Raw genomic sequence first — 27,229 nt, 5'->3', positions numbered from 1 at the left:
GCCCTGACCGCTGGGTCTGTCTGCTGACCTACCCCCCACCCCCACCCCCTGGGGAAGCATTCGTCACTGGATGACGGTGGGGGGTGGAGGCCCTGGATCGCAGCTTCCTGCCCTTTTGTGTCCCCCAACTTGAGTCACAGGGGGCGGCAGGGTGGAGCGGGGGTTCCAGGAAATAGGGGCCGGAAGGGAATGGAATACCCTAATGCCAGACCCCAGGACAAAGGGTCAGTGCCCCCTTGCTGGGCCTGTATCCCCAGGAACCCAAAAGGACTCAACAGTAGGAGTCCAGGAGTGCTTAGATGTCAGCAAGGTGGTCAAGCAGAGCCCTGGGGTGACCCTAGCAGTCCCTGTGGTCACTGAGAGCAAGGGACTCATTGTTACCTGCTGTGGCCGCAGTGCCCACCTTCTGCCTGACGCCTCAGGGCGAGGCCGGCAAGGGCGAGGTGGAAGGTCTCCCTTCTGGTCAGACACCCCCACAGGGTTCTTTCGGGAGCTCTGGCTAGCCCATCTCACCATCCTGCCGCACCCTAGTCCCTGTGCTCCGGCCCCAGGGTTCTGCCAGACACCTGGGTTCCCCCTTATCACCCTCCTTCTCAGAGCGGAACCCAAGCGTCTGGCCCTCCACCCTCTGGGCCAGCGGGCGTGGAGCCGAGGCTCTGGAGCCTCCCGGCCGGGCTAGTTCCTGTCCCATTGTGTGTGTGAGGGACGGGGCGGGGCGAGGGCCCCCTCCTACTGCCCCCTCCCCTTCCTAAGGAAAAGGCCTGAGGCTCTGCTGGGAGCCACAGAGCAAACGGAGGCCGCCCGCCCGCCCCAGCGACATGGGCAACCTGAAGAGTGTGGGCCAGGAGCCCGGGCCCCCCTGTGGCCTGGGGCTGGGGCTGGGTTTCGGGCTATGTGGCAAGCAGGGCCCGGCCTCCCCAGCACCTGAGCCCAGCCGGGCCCCCGCACCCGCCACCCCGCAAGCACCAGACCACAGGTGAGGGCCACGGAGGCCGGGGCACAGGTGGTAGGGTGGGGGCGCGGCCGTCGAGGCCTGCAGGCTGGGCTGGGAAGGGTTGGAGCCTGCTTCCCACTCCAGAGAGCCAGGTGGCAGATGCCAGAGGCTCTCGGTGCAGACAGATCGCCAAGGAGGCTCAGACCAGAGGCCCGAATCAGGGCCAGCAAGCAGCAGCTGAAAGCTGAGGCAAGGGTGCCAGCGTCACAGGTGTGTGTGGCTAGGGTTTTCGGGCTGCTCAGCAGCCAAGAGCTGTGTGACTCGAAACAACTTACTTAACCTCTCTGAACCTCCATTTATATCAAATATGGACTGAGTGGTCCTTTACCACCACGGGGTTGTTCTGAGTTGCTAGTTCACAGCAAGTCTTCAAACACACGGCCGTGACGATTTAACGGGAATGGAAAGGAGCTGGGGAGAGATGGGGTGAGGGACTGAGGCCATGGGGGAGAGACTGAGAGCCTCGGGAAGAACTGAGAGCACAGGGCAGCCAGGTCCCCTTTCCCCTGCTCCAGACCTCTCATCCCACTGACCATCTACCCCGAAACTGAGCCTGCAGCCCCGGCCCCCAGCAGGGCCAACCCGCTCCCCCCACCGGCCTCCAGGGCAGAGGTCCCTGGGGAGAAGAAGGACCAGGTGGGGTGCCAGGCCAGGCAGGCAGCTCTGCGGGGAAGGGCTAGGGGCCAGGAGCCCTGAGCACCGGGCGCTCTAAGCCCCGAGGTCCTCCCTTCCTCCTCGAGCTGGGCCGGCGGCTCTGGGAGGAAGTGATAAGGCCCGATAGGCTTCCCCTCACACACACACTGCAGCCACTGTCAGGAGGGGCGTGAACTGGAGGGAAATCTGAGCCAGGAGTCCCCACTGAAGCTTCCTCAGGCTCATCCCCCTCCAGGCCAGCAAGGGCTCATGTCAGCCTCCGGGAAGATGTCCAGAGGAGGCTGTGGGGACCAGGACCAGCCTTGAACCAGGGCCTTGAGATCCCAGCGCCACAGCCCCCACGGCTCCGGGTCTGCCCGAGCATCCAGGGTGGGTGTGAGGTGGGCCTGGGTATAGAAGGGGCAGTTCGGCCCTTGGACGATCCTGGCATCCTCTGAGCCTCAGATCTCTCATCTGTACCCCCAGGGGAGGCAGGGGGCGATACCACCTGCCTCCTAAGGCCGTGGTGGGTGCCATGAGGAAAGGTGAGAAAGCACATGGCAGGCAAGGAATGAGTCATGGGGCTCTTGACGTGGCCAGAGAGGTCTCTGGGGCACTCCCCAAGGGTCCCGCACTTCTCTCTCTCTCTCTCTCTCCCCAGCCCAGCTCCCAGCAGCCCCACGCTGACCCGGCCTCCGGAGGGGCCCAAGTTCCCTCGTGTGAAGAACTGGGAGCTGGGGAGCATCACCTACGACACCCTGTGCGCGCAGTCCCAGCAGGTGAGGACTGGAGCCCCCGCCTTGTCCCAGGTCAGGGTCCAGAGGGCTGAGGCCCGCCGCCAGGGAGGAACTGGAGGGGCTGAGGGACACGCCGGGAGCACTTTGTTCATTATCAAGCCGCCCTAACCCAGCCCAACCTCCCGGCTGTTTGCTAAAGTTTTAGCTGGGAGCCCCAGCCCCCAGCCTTTCGTGGGGTCCCAGACTCTGCCTCCAGGCCCTAGCCCCATACCCCTCAACCTGCCGCCAGCCCTGATCTGGTCCTGACCTCGGTTCTCCTCCACCGACCCAGGACGGGCCCTGCACCCCCAGACGCTGCCTCGGCTCCCTGGTGTTGCCCCGGAAACTGCAGACTCGGCCCTCCCAAGGACCTCCACCCGCTGAGCAGCTGCTGAGCCAGGCCAGGGACTTCATCAACCAGTACTACAGCTCCATTAAGAGGTGAGACCCTCCCCTGAGCCCCTGAGCCCCTGAGCCCCTCCTTGTCCTACAGCTCAGGTCCTGCTGAGACCAAGAAGTGGATGAGGCAGCTCCCATTCCCTCCCCCCATCCTGATACTACACAGGGGAGGGGGGTCCTGAGCTCAACACCCGCCAACACCACGCCCCCCTAAAAAACGCTTGCCGAGCCTGGGGGATCCTCCCCTGCCAACGACTTCCTCCCCCTCCCCTCTTCCTTCCTAGGAGCAGCTCCCAGGCTCATGAGGAGCGGCTTCAGGAGGTGGAGGCCGAGGTGGCATCCACGGGCACCTACCACCTCCGAGAGAGCGAGCTGGTGTTCGGGGCCAAGCAGGCCTGGCGCAACGCGCCCCGCTGTGTGGGCCGCATCCAGTGGGGGAAGCTGCAGGTATGGCCGCCTGGCAAGCACCCAGTGTGGGAGCCAGGGGATGCAGAAGAGAAAAAAGAGGGGTGTGACAAGCTCCCGAGGCTTCCTGGGGCAGAGGGGGTGGTCCCAGCAATGGGGAGACTCCTGCCCATTCCCCACTAGAGACTAGCATCCCGGGAGAGCCCTCTGCCCAGGAGCCAAAAGCTGGTTGTTAAGACCCACAGCAGTGCCCTGGCTGGGTGGGGAGAAATGGCCAGATGGACAGAGGTATACACTGTGTAGGTGAGGACAGCTTAGCAGTGATCCCTGGGCCAGGGGTGGAGTTGGGGGGGGTATTGTCAGAGCAACAGAATCTTCCAGAAAAGGCCCTCACTTGCCCATCCTAGCCTCCTCACCCCAAACACCGTTCCCTCCCAGCACACCTCCCTGCCCCCACCCCCACCCCCGCCCCCCACCGGAGCCTCTGGCCCACACCCTCCTCCACATGACTCACAGCCAGCCCGCCCACGTTACTGGGACAGCCTGACCCACGGGGGAGCTGGGTCTGTGACCTTGGCCTCCTTAGCGGTAACTGAACACCAGAGAATTTGGAAGTAAGCCGCATGCCCCGTAAATCCCAAAGGAGTCCCGAATAAAATCAGAACAGTCCTGTCTGATGCTGGCACAACCCTTGAAGTTGGCTGAAGCTCCGGCTCAGCTCTGAATCCATCAGAGATTCTGTATTTGACCCACCCTTGACCCCAGGCCTGCCGCTATCACCAACATGAGTCCTCTCCTCCCTGAAGCAGGAATCAGACCTCCCAGCCTTTGGGGCTTCCACACCGCCAGTTAGGATGGCTCCTCCTAGCATCAGAATGCCAGGATGGGCAGGGTCCCCGGAGGCCACCTGATGCACCCATCCCCACCTCCCCATTATGTGTGCCCAAGGAGGGTCAGAAGACGGGCTGGGCTCACCCGCCTTTGCTTGAGCACCGTGAGAAACAGGGAACTCTCGACATCCACACCCCGGGTGGCCTTCCAGTCACTTGGTGGCCTTTCCCCAGTGATCAGTTTGGCAATGACTGGGTCCCTCCTCTGTACCAGAGACCAGGTCAGCCTATAGGGATGGGGAGATACTCGCCAGCATAAGGAACAGGCCAGGCTATGCCGGGCATGTGGGGTGCAGGACAGGAAGGATCAGTGTGGGCCCAAAGGGTCAGGGAGGCTGCCCGGAGAAAAAAGAGCCCTAGTTCACAGCTCTCGGCACCACCAGCCTTCAAGGGCTGCGCCAAGGTCGTCAGTCCCTGCCCCACTTCCCTCCCTTCTCCTGGGGATGCTGCTCAAGACCCGCACCTCCCTCCTGTCTCCCTGATCGGCCGGCTCAGGTTTTCGATGCCCGGGACTGCAGCTCAGCACAGGAGATGTTCACCTACATCTGCAACCACATCAAGTACGCCACCAACCGTGGCAACCTTCGGTGAGTGCCGCCCCTCGTCGGCTCGAGACCCCACCCTGCCCCAGCGTGGGCTGTGGACCCGGGCCCTGACCAGCTCTCGTCCCCGTGTCAGCTCGGCCATCACAGTGTTCCCGCAGCGCGCCCCGGGCCGCGGAGACTTCCGGATCTGGAACACCCAGCTGGTGCGCTACGCAGGCTACAGACAGCAGGACGGCTCTGTGCGTGGGGACCCAGCCAACGTGGAGATCACGGAGGTGGGCTCGGGGAGAGGAGAAGGGGGGACCCAGCCAATGTGGAGATCACAGAGGTGGGCACGAGGAGATGAGATGGGGGGACCCAGCCAACGTGGAGATCACGGAGGTGGGCACGAGGAGACGAGATGGGGGGACCCAGCCAACGTGGAGATCACGGAGGTGGGCACGGGGAGAGGAGAAGGGGGACCTGCCAATGTGGAGACCTCGGAGGTGGGCACAGGGAGAGGAGAAGGGGGGACCTGCCAACGTGGAGACCACGGAGGTGGCACGGGGAGAGTAGAACAGGGGACCCGCCAACGTGGAGACCACAGAGGTGGGCACGGGGAGAGGAGAAGGGAAAGCCAGCCAGTGAGGACTCTGGGAGGAGGCAGGAGGGTCCAGTGGAAGGGCGGTCAGCGTAGAGGGGAAGGGCACTGCACTGAGATGAAGGAGGAAGGGCCCCCGAGGAACCCGCAGGGCTCGGCCCCAAGACCCCTCTGGCCACTCCCCGCAGCTCTGCATCCAGCACGGCTGGGCCCCCGGAAACGGCCGCTTCGACGTGCTGCCCCTGCTGCTCCAGGCCCCAGATGAGGCTCCAGAGCTCTTTGTTCTGCCCCCCGAGCTGGTCCTCGAAGTGCCCCTGGAGCACCCCACGTGAGCACAGAGGGGCTGGGGCAGGTGGGGGGTGGCCGGGCGGGTATGGCTCCACAGAGGCTGATCCCACGTCCTGATACCCCCAGACTGGAGTGGTTCGCGGCCCTGGGCCTGCGCTGGTATGCCCTCCCGGCCGTGTCCAACATGCTGCTGGAAATCGGGGGTCTGGAGTTCCCCGCGGCCCCCTTCAGCGGCTGGTACATGAGCACGGAGATTGGCACGCGGAACCTGTGTGACCCTCACCGCTACAACATCCTGGAGGTGAGGACCAGTGTGGCGGGGTGGGGGGGGATGTACCGGATGTCAGCAACAGGGAGAAATCTGAACACGCCAGGTCCAGCCTCCTGAGCTAGAACCAAAGGTCGGGGCAAAGGGGGTGCCCACAGGCGAAGATGTAGTTATTTTTCGGGGAATGGGGGCTGGAGCTTTCATCAGTTTCTCAAAGTGTGAGTGTGCATGTGTGTCCTAAGTCACTCAGTCGTGTCTGATTGTTGTGACCCCATAGACTGTAGACCACCAGGCTCCCCTGTCCATGGGATTCTCCAGGCAAGAATACTGGAGTGGGCTGCCATTTCCTTCTCCGGGGGATCTTCCCAACCCTGGGAATGAACCCGCATTTCTTATGTCTCCTGCCTTGACAGGCAGGTTCTTTACCACTAGTGCCTCCTAGGAGGCTCTCTCAATGGGTATTTTGACTCAAAACATGTTAAAACCCATTTTAGAGATGAAAAACCAATAGGGCCAACAAGTCACTGGCACCAGGGTCCCTTTCTGCCCTGAGGTGCCTTTGCAGGCAGGCATGTGCATCGGCCCTGTGAAGCAGGTGGGCCTCCGGATGGCCACCCACCTGCCCACCCGCACTCCCTCCCCTCATGAGTTAGAGACAGAGATGTTCTCTGCCCACCCTTCCCCACCCCCATCCCGACCGATGCCGGGCACCTCTGCCCCCAGGATGTGGCTGTCTGCATGGACCTCGACACACGGACCACCTCGTCCCTGTGGAAGGACAAGGCAGCCGTGGAGATCAACCTGGCTGTGCTGCACAGCTTTCAGGTACACGGGCCCCGATGGGCCAGGAGCAGGGCTGGAAGAGAGAGAGGCACTTAGATGGCGGGCTCTGAGCGCCTAGGCCAGTGGTCCCAGTACGGGAACCCAGCCGACTGGCGCATGCCCGGTAATTGTGGTCCCTGGGGGCCTTCCGGGCTTCACACTTTAGGGGACCCACTGGATTCTGGAAACTCTAATTCTAGGATCAATTGCATGCTGAGCATTATAATTTGAGGAAACTAGGGTTTGCCGAGTACTTCTGCGGGGTCTCGAGAGCTTCGGCTATGCTGATGTGTGGGCTGGGTCAAGGTGGGCACACAGACGTCAGAGCTCAGAGCCGCTGCTTCTGCCGCTGACTTGGCAGCAGGACCACGAGCACCCCAGGCAGGGGTGGCGTTGGCTCCGGGAAGGCCGTGCATGTAGGTGTGGGGTGAGTGGCGGAAGGGCGGCTCTGTGGGCTGGGCCTCAGCCTGGCCCCGCCCCTTCCCTCCCTCTCCCCAGCTCGCCAAGGTGACCATCGTGGACCACCACGCCGCCACAGTGTCCTTCATGAAGCACCTGGAAAACGAGCAGAAGGCCAGAGGGGGCTGCCCCGCCGACTGGGCCTGGATCGTGCCCCCCATCTCGGGCAGCCTCACGCCAGTCTTCCACCAGGAGATGGTCAATTACGTCCTGTCCCCTGCCTTCCGCTATCAGGTACCCACCCCACCCCCCACGGGCTCCTGCCCACTCCTCCAGCTCTAACGGAACAGCCTCCAGGAGCCTCCAACCTCCCTTTCTTCTCTCCTCTCCCTCCTCACTCCTGCCCCTCCTCATCCCCCTGCAGCCAGACCCCTGGAAGGGGAGCGCGGCCAAGGGCGCCGGCATCACCAGGAAGAAGACCTTTAAGGAAGTGGCCAAGTAGGTGCCTCCCCCCGCCGGGTGGGGGGCTGCCCTTCCCCCACACCCCAGGGGACCGCCCCCCTCATCGGTGGTCTGGGCACACTACCCCTGCAAACCCACCGAGACCCTGCTCGCAGGGGAAGGCCCCTGGCTATGTGCGCCTGGGACTCCCTCATCCCCTCCTCGCCCACAGCGCGGTGAAGATCTCTGCCTCACTCATGGGCACCCTGATGGCCAAGCGAGTGAAAGCAACCATCCTGTACGCCTCTGAGACCGGCCGGGCCCAGAGCTATGCTCAGCAGCTGGGGAGGCTCTTCCGGAAGGCCTTTGACCCCCGGGTAGGGCTGAGCCCAGCGGGCAAGGGTCTGAAAAGAAGTGGTGGGGGGTGGGGGGGCATCCTGGCCCTATCCTCATTCACACGCTGGAGGACGGGAAAGGGTCACAGTCAGGGCCCCCGAGGAGCCCGGGACCCTCAGGGACGCAGGGATCAGGTGAGGGCCTGAGTCTCGCCCTCCCACGAGGACGAGAGTGAAACAGACCAGGGCAGCGGGCCTGGGTCCCCAGGACATGCGTCTTCTCCCTGCCTGCAGGTCCTGTGCATGGATGAGTATGACGTGGTGTCCCTGGAGCACGAGGCGCTGGTGCTGGTGGTGACCAGCACCTTTGGGAATGGCGATCCCCCGGAGAATGGAGAGGTGAGGCCTGCCAGGGAAGGGGGCACCTGGCAAGAAGGGAGACTCAAAACCGAGTGTGGCTGGGCAGCACCCGGAGTCCGAGTCACTGCCACTATCAGAGCAAGCTTTCCGCACTTGGGAGGCACTTCCTGACTGCTCAGGCACTGACAGACGGGAAAGACGGCAGCCAAAGTGAGATCTCAGCTTTGTGTCTTTTCTTCCTTTCTTAACAAAAGGAAAGACCACTGCTCCGATGCCAACAGAAATTAGGCAACCTCACTTTCTGAACAGATCTTGACAGAAACCAACTAGAGTTGAGTCCGATACCTGACTGTTAGCCCTTACCTTCCCTGCTTCCGGGTCGCGGCAGCCCCTAGCTGCATTCCTTTCTGGAGCTCTTGTCTGCTTCTGCTTTTAGATGTCTTCTTAGCACTTACACCGCAAGCCCCCTAGAGCAGGATGCCCACAGAGGGCTTCTCCCCCACCACGCTGCCCCTTCAGTCCTGCGTGCGACCTCCCTTCTAAAGAAAAACACACTCACCAGCTGTTTCTAGGATGAGTCGTGTTTGCATCCGTGGGACCCACGATCCTTTTGAGACAGAGAACATTCCCAGCACTTAGAAAGGCCCCAAGTCAATCTGCTTCCCAGTCTCCCCACCAGAGGCGACCCCCGTCCTGATTCCTGGCACCTGCATTAGAAGGTCACGGAAAGGGACACACGGTGTCTGGCTTCTTTCACCCACCCTACTTTGGAGGCTCATCTCGCTGTTGGACAATTCAGTGGTTCATTCCTGTCCACCTCGGGGGTGTGAACAGTTTATTTCTCTGCTCCCCTGCTGACGGACACCTGGGCTGTTTTCCAGAGCTCGGCTATTGTGGATAAAGCTGTTATGAACAGTTTTGTACAAGGCTTTTGTGGCCTTATGTTTTCATTTCTCTTGGATAAATACCTAGGAGTGGAACTGTTGGGTCACCGGGTAGACGTATGTCTAACTTTGAAACCGCCCAATGGCCAAACCAATTTGAACTGCACCCTTAAATTCCGCGCATGTCAATGTATGTACGTATTCCTTTTTTAATGGAGGAAACCTAGGAATTTACCCCCAGAAAATGGCATATATTTACTAACGACATGAACAAGAATATTAATAGCAGCACTCCTCATGGTATCCCCACACTGGAAACAATTCAAATGACTCTCAATCATAGATGGGAAAAATACATCGTGGTCTTTTCAAATGCGATGCATCAATGAGAGTGAACAAATTACAGCCATACACAATGGAACGGATGAATCTCAAACATCACGTGTGAGTGGGAAAGAAGCCCGACACGGAGAATCGGACCATCAGACTCACTTTGCACCAAGTTTAGAAACAGGGAGGACACATCTCTGGTGTTTTAGTCAGGAGAGCCAGTGGTGACCCCAGGGCGGGAGGTGGGGACCTGGGCTCGGGTTACCCGAAGGTGACTTCTAGGACGCTGGTGACGTTTCTTGATGCGATGCTGACGACACAGGTAGGTTGAGTTTGTGAAAAGCTATAAAGCTGGGCATTTTATAACATGGGTGCTTTTCTGTGGGTACATTATACTTCAAGAAAATGCTCAGAAAGTAAAGTAGTGCATGCTAATTGCGGTGAACTTGTAGGCCCACCACCTAAAGGCATCTGCAGTGAATCCCGGGATGTTATGGCCTTGCCGCGGTTTGTTTTTTCCTGTGCAAAGGTTGGCATGTGTAGTTCTAAGCTGTTTCCGTGGCAGCACGTGATAACGGCTCAGCTTTCTAGAAGGTGTTACGCCGCTAGTGATCAGAACAACGCAGGGAGACTGAGAGCTGTTTCCACCTATCAAATTGGCTGAAACATTACGGAGTGGTCACCTGCAGTGTGGACAGGATCCTGGAGGACAATTTTATGACTCGTTTTCAAATCCTGGCTCAGAAAGTCCACCTCCAAGGACTACCCTCCTGAAATATACAAAGGAGGAGGCAAGCACATATGAGTGTTTGAGCATTGTTCGTAGGCCATCCAGATGTCCCTGTCAGAGGGAGGTCTCATACAGAACGGTACCTACACATGATGGGATGCTGTGTCGTCATTTAAAAGACTGAGGTCAGTGTTGGTGTGTGGACATGAAGGACACCCATGATAGGTTATTGGCAAAAAGCAGGTAACCATAATATGATCCCATTTTCACTTAAAAGGAAAACTAGGGACTTCCCTGGCAGTCCAGTGGTTAGGACATGGTGCCTTCACCTTGGGGGACCCTAGGTTCAACCCCTGGTCGAGGAAATAAGATCCCACAAACTGCGTGGCATGGCCAAATAAATAAACTATAAATACAGACATATATTAAGCACAATGAAAAAGGGGCTAGAAAGTGTAACAGCTGTCTGTGGTACATCTGCTCTGATGGATGAGACTGGAGGGAAGGGAAGGGTAGGGTTTCTATTTTATTACTTGACACACTTCTGTAATGTTTTGCAAAAGCCCATACCTCTTTTTGTGAAATGTTCAAAACAAAAATTAAAATCGTAACTAATGATAACAGGGACCACTCCAGTGCAGTATGAGCTTCTGTACAGTCTGAAATAAAACAAAACTAATCACCACGCTAACACTTGCCCTCACCAGAGTTTTGCAGCTGCCCTGATGGAGATGTCGGGGCCCTACAACAGCTCCCCGAGGCCGGAACAGCACAAGTGAGTGGGGGCGGGGTGGGGGGTAGGGGAGAAGGAGGGGGAAGGGGAGGGGAAGGGGGGAGAAAGGGAGGCATTTGGAGACACAAAAGGAAAGGGGGTCTACAGAGTCCCCTCTCTGGGCTGCAAGTCAGCCTCCCAACAAGCTGGAGGACAGCTGAGCACAGGCCTAAGCTCCACCCACCACAGCCTCAGGACACCCTCTTCCTTGTGACTACCCACTTTCAGTCCCAGGGATTCTGAGGGGCCCGTCTCCTGCAGAGAGAGGAGAGGAGGCGGGGCCTAGGGCTCAGGGACCCCTGGACACAGACCCTCAGCCACGAAACCAAGCCACCCCGCCCCCAGCACCACAGAGGCAGAGCCCCTGAAGCTGCCCGCAGGCGCTTTTTGGACCCTGACGGTCTCCTCCCCTGTGGCACCCTTGTCCCCTGGCCTCCTGCAGGAGTTACAAGATCCGCTTCAACAGCGTCTCCTGCTCCGACCCGCTGGTGTCCTCCTGGCGGCGGAAGAGAAAGGAGTCCAGCAACACAGACAGCGCGGGGGCCCTGGGGACCCTCAGGTCCGGGGGCCTCGGCAAGGAGGGCTCTGCCGGGGGGTGGGGGCGGCGAGCTGCCTGGGCACCAGGGGCGAGGATGAAGGGGCCTGCCCTGATGGCTCCTGGTACCCCAGGTTCTGTGTGTTTGGACTGGGCTCCCGGGCGTACCCCCACTTCTGCGCCTTCGCGCGTGCAGTGGACACCCGGCTGGAAGAGCTGGGAGGGGAGCGGCTGTTGCAGCTGGGCCAGGGCGACGAGCTCTGCGGCCAGGAGGAGGCCTTCCGTGGCTGGGCAAAGGCGGCCTTCCAGGTGAGCTCCCCAACTCCCGCCACCCCTCCAACTCCAATGCTGACTCCTTCCATCCACCTCCAGACCTGCCACATGGAGGAGGCCGGGGCCTCACCGACACCCTGACTCTTTGGGTTCTCCGGCCCCTTCCGGCTCCTCCAAAATCCACCCTTATATTTTGCCCCACTGCACAGCCAGCCCTTCTGGCTGAGTCCTGAGTAGCAGTGATGGACGACATGGCCCTGAAGCAGCAGCAGCCAGGGCCCCAGCAGGCAGGCGGCCGCCTCGGGCAGGCACAGAGGCACAGGTCACTCCCTCTCCCGGATGGGTGCAGGGGAGAGGGTGTAGGGCAGGATGAAGGAAAAAGGGAAGACAGAGGCAAGGGCTGAAGCTGGGAAACTACAGGAAGTCAGGGGCCAGACAGGCTTGGGGTGGTACCTGAGCCAGAGGGGGTTCCTGGGCTAGGGGAGAACAAGGTGGGACTTTCTCAGTCTGGGCTTCCTCCAGAACAGCCCTGCCTGGTCTGGGGACCACTCCTGGAGCTGAGGGGGGCTCCTTCTCCCAGTCCTAACACGGCTCAGGACACTGCTGGCCCCGCCAGGGTTCCCAAGGTTGAGCTCAGCAGGCCTGGACTGATGGCTAAGGAGGAGGGCTCCCCAGGAGGAGGGGTGGGGAGGGCCGGCCAGCACAGATGGAGGTTTTGCTGGGGAGGAGAGTGTTAGTCGCTCAGTCGTGTCTGACTCTTTGCAACCCCATGGACTGGAGCCCACCAAGCTCCTCTGTCCATGCGTTTCCCAGGCAAGAATTCAAGAGTGGGTAGCCACTCCCTTCTCCAGGGGATCTTCCCGACCCGGGGATGGAACCCGGGTCTCCTGCATTGCAGACCGATTCTTTACCATCTGAGCCAGCAGGGAAGCCCTTGCTGGGGAGAAGAGGGCATGGAAAACAGGAGTAAAGAATTCAGACAAAGGGAAGTGACAGGAAGCTGGGAGCGTGAGGAGAGAAGCAGGGAGCAGGCATGAGGCTGGCGGACAGCGCTTAGAAATGCAGGGCCGACGGGAGGAGCATCCAGACTGAAGCAGGAAGGCTCTGAGCTGACCAGGGTGGGAGCAGAGGGGGGTAGGAAGGAAGGGAGGGGGCCAAGGAAGGAAGGAAGAGATATAAGACTTTACACACACAAAAGAAAGATTAACAGGACTGGCGATGCGGGTGGGAGGGGAGGCGGCAGCCAATCCTGGATGAGCTGTAGGTTTCACGCTAAGGGGCCGGCTAAGTGGTTTGCCAGGCTTGCGCCTGAGTAGAAACAGATAGGATACATACCCTCCCAGGGGTCCTGCCCCAGGCCCCGCCCCCCTTCTGTGCCCACTCCAGGAGCACTTCAGGGCTTTACCTAAGCTTCTCATTTCATCTTCAGCAGACTCTAAGCAGGTGTGTAAAGCCTGGGAACTGGAGACTCGCAAGCTGCTAGTTTAGGAATGCCTGGGCTTCCCCGGTGGCTCAGACGGTAAAGCGGCTGCCTACAAAGAGGGAGATCTGGGTTCGATCCCTGGGTCAGGAAGATCCCCTGGAGAAGGAAATGGCCACCCACTCCAGTATCCTTGCCTGGAAAATCCAATGGCAGGAGGAGCCTGGGAGGAGCCTGGTAGGCTCCAGTCCATGGGGTCGCAAAGGGTCAGACATGACTGAGCAACTTCACTTTCTTTCACTTTCAGTCTAGGAATCAGACTGTGACCTCAGGTCTGAACACACAGACGCCTTCGCTGAGGGCTACTTACTGTGTGCAAGGAGTTCTGTGCCTCTTGCACCATGAGATTAACACTCACCAGGTTAACTACTGAGTGGGTGTGACACAAATACGTGCAAAAGAGTGGCCAGCACAGCGGCACCAAGTGGGCTGAAGGACAAGTTGCCGTCAGCCTCTGTTTCGGGGAGGCGGCGAGGATCCAACGGGCCCTTGATCAGCCCCTCTGAGCTCCCTGCTGCTCGGGCCTCCCTGGCGGCCAGGGGTCCTCAACACTCACCCCCTCACCCCCAGGCCTCCTGCGAGACGTTCTGCGTCGGGGAGGAGGCCAAGGCCGCCGCCCAGGACATCTTCAGCCCCAAACGGAGCTGGAAACGCCAGAGGTACCGGCTGAGCGCCCAGGCCGAGGGCCTCCAGCTGCTGCCAGGTGGGGCCCGACGTTACCCCAACCCTGCCGGCCCTCTGGGCTCCAGGGGGCCCGGGACCCACTACTCGGGGGCCAGGCCTGAGTCCCTGGCTTGGGTTCAGTCCCATCTCCTCGCCTCCCCACCCCCTCGCCCCTCAGGCCTGATCCACGTGCACAGACGGAAGATGTTTCAGGCCACAGTCCTCTCAGTGGAAAACCTGCAAAGCAGCAAGTCCACGTGAGGAGGGCCCCTCCCTCAGCCCACCCTCCCACCCCCGCTTCCCCAGACCCCAGCACCCACCTCCTCGCCCCCAGCCCTCCTGTAACTTTCCCTTCTCCCCATCCCAGCCGGGCCACCATCCTGGTGCGCCTGGACACCGCAGGCCAGGAGGGGCTGCAGTACCAGCCGGGGGACCACATAGGCATCTGCCCGCCCAACCGGCCGGGCCTCGTGGAGGCGCTGCTGAGCCGCGTGGAGGACCCACCGCCGCCCACCGAGTCTGTGGCTGTGGAGCAGCTGGAGAAGGGCAGCCCAGGTGAGGGGCCATCGAGGGCCGCTCCATCCCTCTGGCCCCAGGGTCCCTTCAGGGTCAGGACCCGAAGGAAGGCTGCTGCGGCCCCCACTCGCAGCCACCGTGCTACCTCCATGGATTGCGGCTCCCTTCTCAGAACCCACCCCCAGAGCCCCCACAAAAGGCCACCCCTCCCTCTGGGCCCGTCCCCATCCCCAGCCGTCTAGCCTGCTCTGTAGCTGGCACCAGGTCTGCCTTCCACTGCCCCTGGGCCTGGAGTTACAATAAGATGAGCAGGGGAGTGGCAGGGGCCCAGACCAAGCCAACCCAGCAGGGGCCCCGAACACACACACACACGCACACACAACCAGACCAAGCCAACCCAGCAGGGGCCCCGAACACACACACACACAACCAGACCAACCCAATCCAGCAGGGGCCCTCGAATAGACACACAGGGTCTACCCAGACAGGCCCACCACCACTGTCCAAGGGCCAGCCGTCCAATGACACCATAAGGTGTGGTCAGTCCCCACGTCCTCCCCCAAGAAGCAGCCGTCGCCCAGGACAAGGCGGGCCCAGTGTGGCCCCGTTCTCTGAGCGTCCCCTCATGCCCCCCACCCCACCCCCAGGCGGCCCTCCTCCCAGCTGGGTGCGGGACCCGCGGCTGCCCCCGTGCACACTGCGCCAGGCTCTCACCTTCTTCCTGGACATCACCTCCCCGCCCAGCCCCCGGCTTCTCCGACTGCTCAGCACCCTGGCCGAAGAACCCAGCGAACAGCAGGAGCTCGAGACCCTCAGTCAGGTCGGGAGCCCCCACACCCACCCCAATCCCTGCCCCCAGTGGGGCAGCAAGGGCCCATGAGACAGGATGAGCTGCGGGGAGGGGGACCTCCAGCGGAAGTCCTGCAGGTCTAAGACCCCCCACCAACTCTGGTGTTCCTATTCATCTCTAAATTCTCTGGCCTTAAAGAGGCACACGGAAGGTGCTGGAGAAATGTTTGTGGCCCCAGCTGAGGAGCGAGAAGCCCCCCAGCCAGGAGGCTCAGCTCAGGAGGGGTCAAGAAGGGAGGTCGACAGGAGGCAGGAGCTGAGCTCACTGCCACCCCCCACCCCGCCAGGACCCCCGGCGCTACGAGGAGTGGAAGTGGTTCCGCTGCCCCACGCTGCTGGAGGTGCTGGAGCAGTTCCCATCCGTGGCACTGCCCGCCCCACTGCTCCTCACCCAGCTGCCCCTGCTGCAGCCCAGGTACTACTCCGTCAGCTCGGCCCCCAGCGCCCACCCCGGAGAGGTCCACCTCACGGTGGCTGTGCTGGCGTACAGGACCCAAGGTGAGACGGGGGACAGGGGGGACAGGGCCGGGACCCCGCAGTGACCCCCAGGGCAGGGTGGGGGGGGTGTGGATCCCTCACCGGGGGCCCTCTCCCTCCTCCCCACCCCCTAGATGGGCTGGGCCCCCTACACTACGGGGTCTGCTCCACGTGGCTGAGCCAACTCAAGACTGGAGACCCAGTGCCCTGCTTCATCAGGGGGTGAGTGAGCACTGCAGGGGCGGCAGGTGCACGCAGGAGGGGCACAGGGAGGAGGAGGGGGTCTGTCCAAGCCAGGATGGACAGAGCGCCACACAGATGGCCGAGGGCATATGGACAGGCTGGCTAGAGTGGGGATGGGGGGACCGGGGGGGGGTGGGGGGAGGGGAGATGCCTTGGTGGAGCGTGTGAGTGGGAGCAGGCAGGCCCAGCCTAACCCAGCCAGGACGGGGCATCCCGTCAAGCCACTCACTTCACAACTCTGGCTTAGCTTTGGGCCTCTCACTGATTCGAACTTCAGGTCCTACCTTGAGGCTGCAGCTCCCAGGAACGGGCTGGGATCCCACCCCAGCAGGCCCTGTCCCTTTTAGAAGGTGTACTGTGTCCCTCCCTACATCCATGGGGTCCCTCGGATGTTGGCAGGCAGGCACCTGGGAACTATGCTCCACCAGCCTATAGTCCAGGGAAAACTAGTTAGCTCACCATAGTGTCACTGAGGACTCAAGGGAAAGGGAAGGATCTCAGGACACCCTTCCCTCCCTGCTGCGTCCAGAAGTCTTGCCCCATCCAGCACCCAGGAGCTGGAGGCCTAAGGTGGCACAAGCAAGAGTTCCCAGGATGCACCAGCCAGGCCTAGTGACCCAAACCCATCCAGTAGGCCAAATTACAGATAAACTGCCCATCTAGTGAACACAAACCAAAGGCCGATATTGAGGCTGTGGTTTCAAATACACTCAGTGAGCCCATTATGAACCAAAAGGCTGTCTGCCCTTCCCTTCCCCATGCTGTCTATATCTCCTAAACTGAGACATCAAAACATTCTTCAGTTCAAACCTGAGCTTTACTTCCTTTGACGGAACCTCCAGAAACCACAGGTCCAGAGAGTCTCTGCCAACACGGAGAGTTCTTTTCCTAAGCATACCATGCTCGCTGTAAGCTAGACGCAAGCAGGTTAAGTTCTTTCTCCACCCTGCCGAGGTTGTTAAGTGGGGGAGTCTGGGGGGACAAAGGGGGCCTGACGGAGGGTGTCTTGGCCAGGGCTCCCTCTTTCCGGCTGCCGCCTGACCCCTACGTGCCCTGCATCCTCGTGGGCCCCGGCACTGGCATCGCCCCCTTCCGGGGATTTTGGCAGGAGCGGCTGCATGACATTGAGAGCAAAGGTGAGGCCAGGGCCCAAGGGAGTGACCGGAAGGCAAGAGGGAGTCACACAATTTAGGGGGACCAAGGGGCAGGGCGCTGAAAGGCAAGAAACAGGACTCCAAAGGTGAAGTTTATTAGACCGGGGAGTGGGGGAACCCCCTAGAGACAAGAGCAGTGCCCCATTGGTGTGGCTTCCTGGTGCCTAGCACAAAGTAGCATTGGATTGAATTAAGGACAAAGGGAACCTGGAAGCCTAGAGAAGACAGGGTTGGGACTCAAAAGACGGAAATGCCCCAGGTGGACTCTGGACTGTGTCAGAGGTCAATGGAGTGTGTCTGAGATCCCAGGAAGCTGAAGGGTGTTCGGATTGGGTACAGGGTGCCCAGGGAAGCTGGCCGATCAAAAGAAAGGGGGCTTGTGACCAAGAGGAAGGCGCAGAGTACAGAAGCTGAAGGTGTGGGAGAACGTGGGGCCTGAGCAGGGAGGGCTGGTTGTCTCAGGGCTGCAGGGTTACATGGTCCCAAGGGCATGGATTCTGAGTCAGGAGGCCCTGCTGTAGCACAGTGTCACCACTGGCCATCCCGCCAGAGGGAAGTCACCACCTCCTGTGACCTTGGGCTTCTCTGTGAAAACATCTAGCCCTCTCCTAGAGGCCAAAGAGTGGAGAGTGGTGGCTTCTGCAGGAAAAGGTGGGCGGTCGGCCAGAGTAAAGAAGCCAGTGGGAGGTGTCCCCGGAGCTGGGTTCCCCAGGAGGGGTTGAGGGCGCTCTCAAGCCACAGTGATGCCCGCAGGGCTGCAGCCCGCCCCCATGACCCTGGTGTTCGGCTGCCGGTGCTCCCAACTCGACCATCTCTACCGCGACGAGGTGCAGGACGCCCAGGAGCGCGGGGTGTTTGGCCGCGTCCTCACCGCCTTCTCCCGGGAACCTGACAGCCCCAAGGTGCGGGACCCTGAGGGTGCTGGGGTAACCCGAAGCTAAGTACGGAGGAAGAATCGCCGTGTGCTCCAGCTGGTCTCTGAGACCCAGGCCGGCCCGGCCCACTCCGATCAGCTCGTTGGGCCCCCTTTGGGTTCCGGTCACCCTCACCCAAGCCCCGCCCCCGGCTCCGCTCCGTCTCTCCAGACCCCAGCCCCGCGCACCTGGGCCCCGCCTGGCACCCAGGGCATCTCTTCGCGCCCAGGACCCGCCCGGCCCCCTCGCTCCCCAGGGGCCTGCCCTTTGCTCCGCGGGCCCCGCCGGGGTCCCCCCCTAACCCCGCCTCCCCTTCAGACCTACGTACAGGACATCCTGAGAACCGAGCTGGCTGCCGAGGTGCACCGCGTGCTGTGCCTCGAGCGGGGCCACATGTTTGTCTGCGGCGACGTCACTATGGCAACCAGCGTCCTGCAGACGGTGCAGCGCATCTTGGCGACAGAGGGCGGCATGGAGCTGGACGAGGCGGGCGACGTCATCGGCGTGCTGCGGGTGCGGAGGGGCGGGGGCAGGGGGCGTGGCGGGGCCCGGCGGGGCCAGACCCGGACGGGGACGGGGCCGGACGGGGGCGGGGCCGACCGCCGCTCCACACTTCCACTGGGGTTTTGATCTTCCGCCCTCTTTCCCTCCCAGGATCAGCAACGCTATCACGAGGACATTTTTGGCCTCACGCTGCGCACCCAGGAGGTGACAAGCCGCATACGTACCCAGAGCTTTTCCCTGCAGGAGCGGCATCTGCGGGGCGCGGTGCCCTGGGCCTTCGACCCGCCAGGCCCAGACACCCCCGGCCCCTGAGACCCCTCTTGCCTCCCACTGCAGTTCCCGAAGAGAGGGGCTGTCATTCCGCTATGGCTCTGCCGCTGTCCTGTCGGCCTTACTGGGACCGGCCACCTCTCCCTCCCCTCCCAAGGTGACTTCCCATCGTCTGTCCAGAGTACGGAGACTGTTCGGATTCCCTGTACTATCTCATCCTCTCATCTCTAGATCTGTTTCCCCACCCTAAGTCTGTCTGGAAGACCCCTCCCAGCAGCGGTATTCCAGAGCCTACAGTCAGCCCTTTGGTGTTTAGGTGAATTTTAGATTCCCCTCGCCTCTCTCCGGAAGTATCTTATGTTGAAACCTGATCTCTAAATCATTCAAATATTTATTATTGAAGATTTAACCATAAGAGAGACTGGACCAGAAGTTAGGAGACCTACTAAGATACCTAAGCCAGCGCTGTCAATTACAGTTACAGAATAATGACAAGCTTTGTCTTTTAACTTGTGTGCAAGGTGTTGGGGTGGTAACTCTTGGACAGAGGAGTCCTGTCCCACAGGCTCCTCTCTGACTCCTGCCCTGGAGAAGCCTGGTTTCCAGCCAAGAGCAGGCAGTTCTCCAGTGTGGCTTCCCTAATCTTGACTAGAAGCAGGGACAGCCCTGGCTGCCAGGCGTGGGGAGTCCAGGACTAAGGTCACAAAGATGAGCAGCACAGCCGTGAGCAAACTTCACTGCTGGTTCCCTACAGCACGAGGAGCCACAGCCACTTTCTCAGACGTCACACCGCCATGAACTCCAAACACATCAGGCCCCTCTGGTCTTTCATGCTCACAGTCCCCATGCCCTCCCACCAGTCCCATAGGAAACTAAGGGCCAGACGAACCTGAGCACCTACTGCCTTTCAGGTCCCGTCCCTCATCGCTTCCTGATGTGTAGCTTGGCCTCTACCTTGGCCCTGCCCATGGGCATGAGGTCACTTGGTAACTTCTCCCCAGGCTACCACTCCAGGACCGACGGTCGTCCCTTAGCCCCTCCACGTGGGGACTGTCTCCAAGACGTGTTTCCTGAGGCCTCGGGCAGCTCCTCTCCTACCATTCGTCTGTGCTCTGGGCGAGTTCGTCAATGACTCCCAAGTCCTGCCCAACTAAAGCATCTGTGGGGGTCTTGAAAGAGGGCCCAGGATGCCTTTCCACTCCGCCTCGCCCGATCTCCTATGACTGGAGAAGCCAGGGAGCCTGGGGGAGGAAAAGCTCTTGGCAGGCGTCCAGGGGTTCAGGTTCCAGAGATGACCACCCCCGTCACCCCAAATTCCCACCACTCTTCCCACCCCTCCAAGTCTGACACCACTCAATATCCTACTCATTCCTCCACCCCCGTGAGACAATACTGACCCCCAAGGAGCCCACTCAGTCAGTGCTAGTAGCCTGGCCAGGCTCCTTCTGGGTGTCTGTGGGCTCCTGGAACCCTCCAGGAAACAAACTCTGGGTCCTCTGGGCTCTCCACTGCTGTCTGGGGCTGGAGGCGGGACTGGAGCCTGGTGAGAAAGGCCATGAGTTGGGCAATGCCATGATGGCTGAAGCTCCCCAGCGTCTGTCCCCTGCACACCCTGACTGCCTCACCATCACTGGACCAGCACGGCTTTTCCTCATCTGGAGAGAGGGTCTGTGGGGGGCTGGGCCAGGGCCGGGATAGCGGGGAGGCCGAGGCCTCGCCCCACAGTTCCTGCTGCTGCTGCTGCTGCTGTTGATGGAGCTAAGCGGAAGGGAGAAGATGAGAGGCCTCTGTCCTGTCCTGGTGTGAGGCCCAGCCCCAGGCCAGGTGCAGAGGCTGTCGACACTCCTCCTCCAGCTCCTGTTGAGTAACTCCTTACACTCCAGCCCCCTCCACACTCTCCCCTTTGTTCAGCTGCCTCCTCCCTCCCCTTCTCTTTTTGGCACCCCCTCTGCTCACCTGGTGCAGGTAGATGGCGTGGAGACTCATCTCAGCAGATGCAAGCTCTGGGAGCTGGGCCAGCTTCTGGCCCCCCGTGCCTCCCGGGGACACACAGCTAGAACAGAGGGCACAGTTGATCATGAAGACACGCACATTCCCCCAGGGAGAGCCTGACTTCAACTCCCCTTCCACATCACCCCCTACTCCAGTGCCCCTTCTCCTGGAGGATCAGCCCCACCGCTGGCTCCCAGCATCTCAGGCCACTACCCCTCACCTTGAGTCCTGGGTAATTCGGGAAAGGGAGGCCAGGAGGCTGGCCGTGGCTGCGGCTGGGCAGGGGGCTGTGGGGCTGAGGTCTTGAGGCGGCCGGAGGGGCTGCACCAAGAGGTTGGCCAGGAAGGCCTCCGGCTGGGAGAGAGAGGAGAGAGGGTCAGAAGAGAGGACAGAGGGGAGGGAGGAGGTCTGGGAAGGCAAGAGAGCAGATGGCACCAGCGAGCAGGTTAATAAAGGGGTGAGGCAGAGGGTGGTGGGGACCGGCTCCGACTCACCAGAGGGGAGGAAGAGTCGCTGAGGATCCCGGGGGCAGGGGGGCTGCGCACTGAGTTGGCGCCCCAGGTGGCTGCATCTTGCTGCACCCGGCCTCGCAGATGCCCCAGGAACTTGGAGCTGTGGCCTGGGGGGCGCCATTGTGGGTGAACCAGGGAGAACCTCATCAAGGAGAGTTCTGTCTTCCCGTCCTCGGCGCGCTGAGACAGTGAGGCCTCGGTCTGTCCCTCGGAGAGCCACTGAAAGGAATGATGGCCCTTCACGTGCTGCCAGGATCAGGCAGCGCAGCTTGCGGGATCTCAGATCCCCGACCAGGGATTGAACCAGGGGCCCTGGCAGTGAAAGCGCTAAAGCCTGACCACTAGGCCACCAGGAAACTCCAGCCAACTCCACTTGGAGAGCTGAGCTGGGGGCCTCGTGGGGTAGGCAGGACAGGAAACACTAGCCCCAGGGTGAAAGGATGGAGGCCACAAGGGGACGAGTTCAAGATCAGCCAAAAAAAAACACAGCCAGAGGGCAGGCCCCGGGTCCAGACCCAGTGCTAGCATATGACGTGGGCTCAGAGTTTTGCTGGCCTGTGCACACTGGCTACCACAACTGGCCCAATGGCCTTGGTCAGGGAACCCATCGGTTCCCCAGCCCCATCCACTGACCACGCCGTTTCTCTCCAGTGGTCTGCGCTCCCATTTACTGGTGTGTGACGGTGCTGGGCACCCTCTTAGGGCTCTCCACCTGTCATCTCACGTGATCCTCCTAAGAGGCCCAAGCACTGGCTAGTCATTGCCCGCATTTGAGAAATGAGGGCTCAGGAAAGTGAAGTGGGGAGCTCGAGGTTGCAGGTGCCAAGCAGTGAAGGTGGGGGTGGAACCCAGTTCTGCTTCCAGTGAGGCAAGCCAATGCCTACCCAACCTACCTACCCCACACCTCCGGGGACAGGCTCTCACCTGAGGGTGGCCGTGCCGCTTCACGTCCATAAGGGCAAAGGAGCAGATGTCGCCGACCCCAGCCACATCCACAGTAAAGTGCCGAAAGAAGTCGATAATCTCCAAGGCTCGGGGCCGAAACCAGAAGATCAGAAACAAGGGGGTGAGGACAGGGGACAGGAGCTCCTCCACCAGGGAGACCTGGAGAAAGCAGGCCCGAGGCCGAGAAGGGCTTGCTGAGGGCAACCAGACTCGCCCGGTAGGCAACCTCCAACCCCTCCGGGGGCCCTCCCCTAGACCCTGGCGGGCAGCCAAAAGCCCCCGCAGCGCCGCTTTCAGCCTGACCCTCACCGCTCGGTATTGCAACAGCCGCGCCATCTGCCTGTAAGAGCTGGTCCTGCCGGCAGGGCCGGTCTCCTCGGGGAGGTAGTGCATGTGGGCCAAGGCCGCCTGCAGCAGGAGCTGCGGCGAACGGCCTTGGCCTTGCTCATCCGGAATGAAAGACCTAGAGGGCGGGATCGGGGTGGGGAAAGAAGGGGGCCTGCGGTTCAGAGGATGTGCGGGGGGTTGGGGGAGAAGGAGGGGTGCGCGGAGGCTCCGACCCAGGACCGAGTAAAAGGACCCCCTCCCGGCCCTCTGCCATCGCACCTGGCCACGGTGGCCGCGATCCCGAGCGCGGTCATGGCGGTGAGCACGTGCTCCACGGCGAGCACGTCCTCGTCGTACACGGTGAGCACAAGCAGTGCGGCCAAGGGCGCGCCAGCGAAGAAGACGAGCTGGCGGGCCAGCAGCGCCAGCAGGGGCGCGGGGGGAGCGGCGGCGCGCAGGAAGGCGGCAGCCGGGCGGTAGGCGCGGGCCAGGCGCGCGCGCAGCTCGTGCGGCAGCTCGTTGAAGTGGCGGAGCTGCAGGCGGGCCAGGCGGGACCAGCGGCGCATCCCCAGCGCGCCAGGCTCGCGCCGCAGCAGCTCGGCGTGGCTGTAGAAGGCGTGCAGCACCTGCCAGGCCAGCACCAGCGGGCTCAGCGCCAGGTTTGCGGCCGCCAGCAGTAGCACCGTGCGCCGCCAGCGCGCGGCCAGGGCGGCCCGCCGGTCGCCGCGCTTGTAGGCGTCGGGCAGCTCCCAGCCGCCGCGGAAGAGCGAGAAGGGCCCGCGGAAGAGGAGCAGGTCGACGTTGAGCGCCAGGCCACGGCTGAGGAAGGCCGCGCCGCCGCCCCAGGGCAGCGCGGCGCGGGCGGGCAGCAGCCCCTTGTTGGCCAGCGCCACCTGGTAGTTGGTGTAGCGCAGGATGCGGTGGTGGACGTCCAGCTCCGTCAGCGGCCTCGGCTGCACGCACAGCCCCCCGCTCCTCTGCAGCGCCAGCAGGCGGGACTGCACCTCTGCCCAGGGCACCGAGCTGAGCTCCTCCTGCGGAGAGGCGACGGCTGAAGCCAGCGCCCCCGACCCATCTCCATCGCGATGCCCACCCTCCGCGTGCCAGAGCGGCATCCCGGCGTGCCCTCCCCACCGGCCTCACCCGGGGCCCTCCCGCCGGAAACCCACCGCCTTTCACGGCCGCCCACAAGGGGCACCTCATCCTTGGTCTGAAGCGCCCTCCCCAGGCCCTTGCCCCTCCTGGGCCAGGAGTCACGTGCTCCCCAGGGACCCCCCCCCACCCCCACCCCATAAGCTAAACTCCATAGGTATATGAGCTCGGCCCCTTCCAAGCAGATCTTCCAGACACGCCCCTTCCAGACACGTCCCCATCCTGGCAGCCCTACAGGCACAAGGCACACCACAGCTGCAGGTAACAGGGCGATCACTCTCCTTCCTAGGGTGCCAGCCAGCAGGGCGCAGAAGCCGCACAAGCTTTTACCTCGGCATGCTTGGAGACCCCACCCGCATCCCCTCCATCAGATTAATCTTCCTAAGACAGTGGCCACATCCCCATCTGGGGTGGGGGAAGGCTGTCAGACCTCACTTGCTGCTCCACTGCAACTCATTTTAGCCCAGTTTCACCCAGCTTCCCCAGCCCAGCTTAGTCACATCCCTCCAGGCCAGCCTCTCCAGTCCACCCCAGGGTCTCCCCTACCTCTGAAAGGAAGCGGGGAAGAGCAGAAAGAAGGAAGGAAAAAGAGAAGGGGTCAGGCGCCTTCCTGGAGGAGCAGCGGTCCAGCTCCCGACCTTCCCTGCGTCCGTCCCCAGCCCTCTGCTGTGGCTCGGGCTCCCCTACTCAAGGGGGCTTTCGGAGGACCTCTCCCCTTTGCTGCACTGGAGGGCAGGGTTCTGGACTTCTGAGGGGAGCAAGGGAAGTTGACTGCCGAAGGTAGCCTTTATGCTGCGCCTTAGAGAATAAGTACAGAGGCAGACGGAGCTGAGACCAAGAGGAGGAGGAGAGAGCGAAGTGTGCCCAGGGACAGTGAAGGGGCCCACAAAGCAGCTTCCTGCAAAGAGAAGCCAGAAAGGGGGGTGGGCGCCCCTGACAGGCCTGAACACTCAGTGGCAAGCTGGTAGGTCAGTCTCCTCATCGCTGCCTGAGATGCTCACTGCTCTCCCCCGACCCCTTTCCTTCATGGGGCCTGGAACGCCTTCTCACCTCCTATCCTTCCCAGCCAGGTCTCAGCTCTTCCTGCTCTGTAAAACCAGAGGACCACCCCTTGAAATCCCCATCATCTGGACCACAAGTACGTGGCTGTACATATCTTCCATAACCATCTGCATCAACTAAGCGCCACAACAGTAAGGACCTCGGGTTCTAACGAGTCGTACTCCACTTCCTAGCGTTATCTGGGGCTAAGCCTAGGTAGGTGTGTCACAAAGGTCTGTCCTCTTTCCAGTGGCTCCTCCTGTCTGCACAGCCCACCACTCCTCCCCATCCTCGGCCCCCCACCCCCCCGACATGGCACCCCTCCACAGACACGCTCATCCAACTCACCGGGGGGATGTGCAGGGCCTCCCTGTAAAACACCTGGATGTCCCAGTAGCTGAAGAGGTTGCAGACTGAGCGAAGCAGCTGGAACAGCCAGAAGGCAGCAGCCAGGATCAGCAGGAAGACCAGGAGGGGGCTGGAGCAGATCCTGTGTGAGGCGAGACAGATAGCAGAGACAAAGCAGGGGCCCCACAGCAAGGAAGACCAGTCTTGGGGAGCGATGGAGGTCAAGGAGAGGGGGCCCTGCCAGACCAGTGATTCTCAGAGTGTGGGTCCTAGAGGTCCCCCGACTCTTGTGTCTGCAAGGTCAAAAGTTTTCAGCTAAAACTCAGGTTTTCTGCCATTTTCATTCTCATTCTCCCAAGAGTATCCAGTGGACTTTTCCAGAGTCTACGTGACATCACGTTCACAGACAGGATGTATGTTCCTACATTCATAGATTTTAAAGCTGTTCTTGGCTTTGACATCTAACAAGGTAAATGCAGATAGGATGCTCAGAACAAAAGCCCCTGGGAGTTGGTTCTCAACAAACATTAAGTGTATTAAAGGTGTATTCTCCACCAACATTAAGCGGATCAAAGGTGTACTCAAACCAAAACCTTGGAGAATGGATGATCTAGACCAAGGAACAAAAGGAGGGGAGGCTTTTGTGTTGGTCTCCCCCAGCCCCTGCCCCCGCCGGCTTTCACTTACCGCTGGGCACACTGGGAGGAGGGTAGGACGGCGTCCAACAAGGTCACTTTGCTGTGGAGTGGCCCAGGTCGTGTTCGGTTATTCGGTTGGTTGGCAAAGAGAACATTATAATCCACGCAACGAAGGAGGAAGGTTGTGAAGGTGACGATGAAAATGAATTGTCTGGGACGAGAGGAAGAGCAGTGCTCAAGCCTGAGGGCTGAGTGGGCTCCTGCCCCAGCCCCCAGGTCCACTGAGTTGGTGTGCCCCTCCTTCTGGGCCCCTGGGCACATCTCACCCCAGCTGGAAGACATCCTCCAGCAGGATACAGGTAAAGCCATTCCTCTGGTGGTAGCTGTAGATGTGGCCGCAAGTCAAGAAGTCAGCCTGAAGCCTGATGGGCTTTTCCTGAGGATGCCTCCCGATCCCCCCCAAGTCCCCAGCCCACGGCACCCGTCCCCCTGCCTGCTGTGCCCCTTCTGCCACGCTGCACACAGAAAGGATATCTTGGTGAAGAAGCTGTCCAGGTTCTGGATGTGGTGCCAGGAGCCTGGGCACAGAAGGGAGAGCGTTGGGGTGTGGCACTCACCTGACTCCATGCCCTCAAGCTGCTGCCAGAGGCCCAGCCTGGGGCAGGGCGGGAGGGGGGGGAAGGGTGGGCAACCCTAGAGGCTCCAGGGCCTCCCCAGCCCCACACCCACCCACCCACTCACTTCGGAGCCCTTCTGGCACGTGAAGCAGGGGCTGCTGCTCCTCCCCATGGAGGGGTGAATCTTGGGACCCCTCAGGGTCACCATCCTCCAGCCGCTCGTAATCCTGCTCAGGTATCAGAGGGCCTATCCGCAGCCCAGGAGAGTCCTGGGGGCATCGGCGTGGGGGAGGGGGAGTCCCCGAGGCCGGGGGAGGGGCAGAGTGGGAACCCCAGAGAGGGGGAGCAGAGACGGGTGTCATCGAGGGCTGGGGCTGCGCTGGGGGAGTGGCTGGGGTTGGGGGAGCACTGTGGCAAGGCTGAGAAGCCCCTGGGCCCTGCACCGCTGGGCAGGGGAGCCCCGAGGCTGAAGGAGGAGCTGAGGAAGGGGCCCTTCTTGTGGGAGGGACAGGGGAGAGAGAGAAGGAGACCCTCCCCGCCCCAGGTCCCCGACAGGAAGGAGGAGGAAGAGGAGGCAGTGGCGTGGGGAGGAGGGGCACAGATCCAGGCCCCAGGTCTCCCCACCGCCCCAACCGCCCCCTGGTCCCCCCCCAGCCCATTTGCCTCACCATCAGGCCAGCGGCTTCTCCTGAAAGCTCAGAAGGATGGGAGCTGCTGCCGTCTCCGCAGAGGGCTGCGTTGCTGAGAGGGGACTTTGACAACTAGGACGAGTGACAACAACAGCTCGTGACTCAGTAGGGGCGGGCCTCAGGCGTCCCAACTCGCAGGCACCAGCCGGACCACTTGCACCCCTTCCAGGGCAACCTGTGGCCAAACCTCTTAGGGCTCCACCTCCACACCTGGCCGGGCAGGAGCTGCAGAGGACGGA

The 27,229-nt window shown here is 61.4% G+C and overlaps 2 protein-coding genes across 4 annotated transcripts; one reads left to right on the top strand and one right to left on the bottom strand.

Annotated features, from left to right (window-relative positions):
• On the top strand, nucleotides 776–19,224 carry NOS3 (nitric oxide synthase 3). The gene is made up of 26 exons (XM_018046724.1): nucleotides 776–976; nucleotides 2,289–2,406; nucleotides 2,696–2,844; nucleotides 3,087–3,249; nucleotides 4,593–4,684; nucleotides 4,776–4,917; nucleotides 5,411–5,550; nucleotides 5,637–5,811; nucleotides 6,502–6,603; nucleotides 7,099–7,293; nucleotides 7,424–7,497; nucleotides 7,673–7,817; nucleotides 8,070–8,174; nucleotides 10,787–10,854; nucleotides 11,294–11,410; nucleotides 11,521–11,695; nucleotides 13,710–13,842; nucleotides 13,981–14,059; nucleotides 14,170–14,357; nucleotides 14,966–15,138; nucleotides 15,455–15,665; nucleotides 15,779–15,866; nucleotides 16,902–17,023; nucleotides 17,795–17,943; nucleotides 18,274–18,468; nucleotides 18,610–19,224. The coding sequence occupies exons 1-26, from the start codon at nucleotides 819–821 to the stop codon at nucleotides 18,769–18,771; spliced, it is 3,618 nt and encodes a 1,205-aa protein (XP_017902213.1). The 5' UTR covers nucleotides 776–818; the 3' UTR covers nucleotides 18,772–19,224.
• On the bottom strand, nucleotides 18,353–27,229 carry ATG9B (autophagy related 9B). Of its 3 annotated transcripts, none has more exons than XR_001917928.1 (15): nucleotides 26,426–27,159; nucleotides 26,219–26,262; nucleotides 26,011–26,075; nucleotides 25,734–25,895; nucleotides 25,047–25,188; nucleotides 22,785–23,539; nucleotides 22,488–22,641; nucleotides 22,158–22,337; nucleotides 21,216–21,452; nucleotides 20,942–21,075; nucleotides 20,686–20,782; nucleotides 20,355–20,487; nucleotides 20,127–20,269; nucleotides 19,619–19,970; nucleotides 18,353–18,432 (listed from the first exon to the last, which is right to left on the bottom strand). XR_001917928.1 is itself a non-coding variant. In XM_018046726.1 (14 exons), exons 1-13 carry the CDS (start codon nucleotides 26,970–26,972, stop codon nucleotides 20,142–20,144), a joined length of 2,778 nt encoding a protein of 925 aa, XP_017902215.1. In that variant the 5' UTR covers nucleotides 26,973–27,229; the 3' UTR covers nucleotides 19,103–19,970; nucleotides 20,127–20,141. The 3 variants fall into 3 exon arrangements, 1 of the variants encoding a protein (XP_017902215.1); XR_001917929.1 differs by lacking the exon at nucleotides 18,353–18,432 and adding an exon at nucleotides 18,533–18,620; XM_018046726.1 differs by lacking the exon at nucleotides 18,353–18,432 and having other exon boundaries at nucleotides 19,103–19,970; nucleotides 26,426–27,229.

This window comes from Capra hircus, chromosome 4 (genome assembly GCF_001704415.2).
Source record: "Capra hircus breed San Clemente chromosome 4, ASM170441v1, whole genome shotgun sequence".
NCBI lineage: Eukaryota > Metazoa > Chordata > Mammalia > Artiodactyla > Bovidae > Capra > Capra hircus.
Note: the sequence above shows the minus strand (reverse complement) of the source record. Positions and strands in the feature narration are given on the sequence as shown.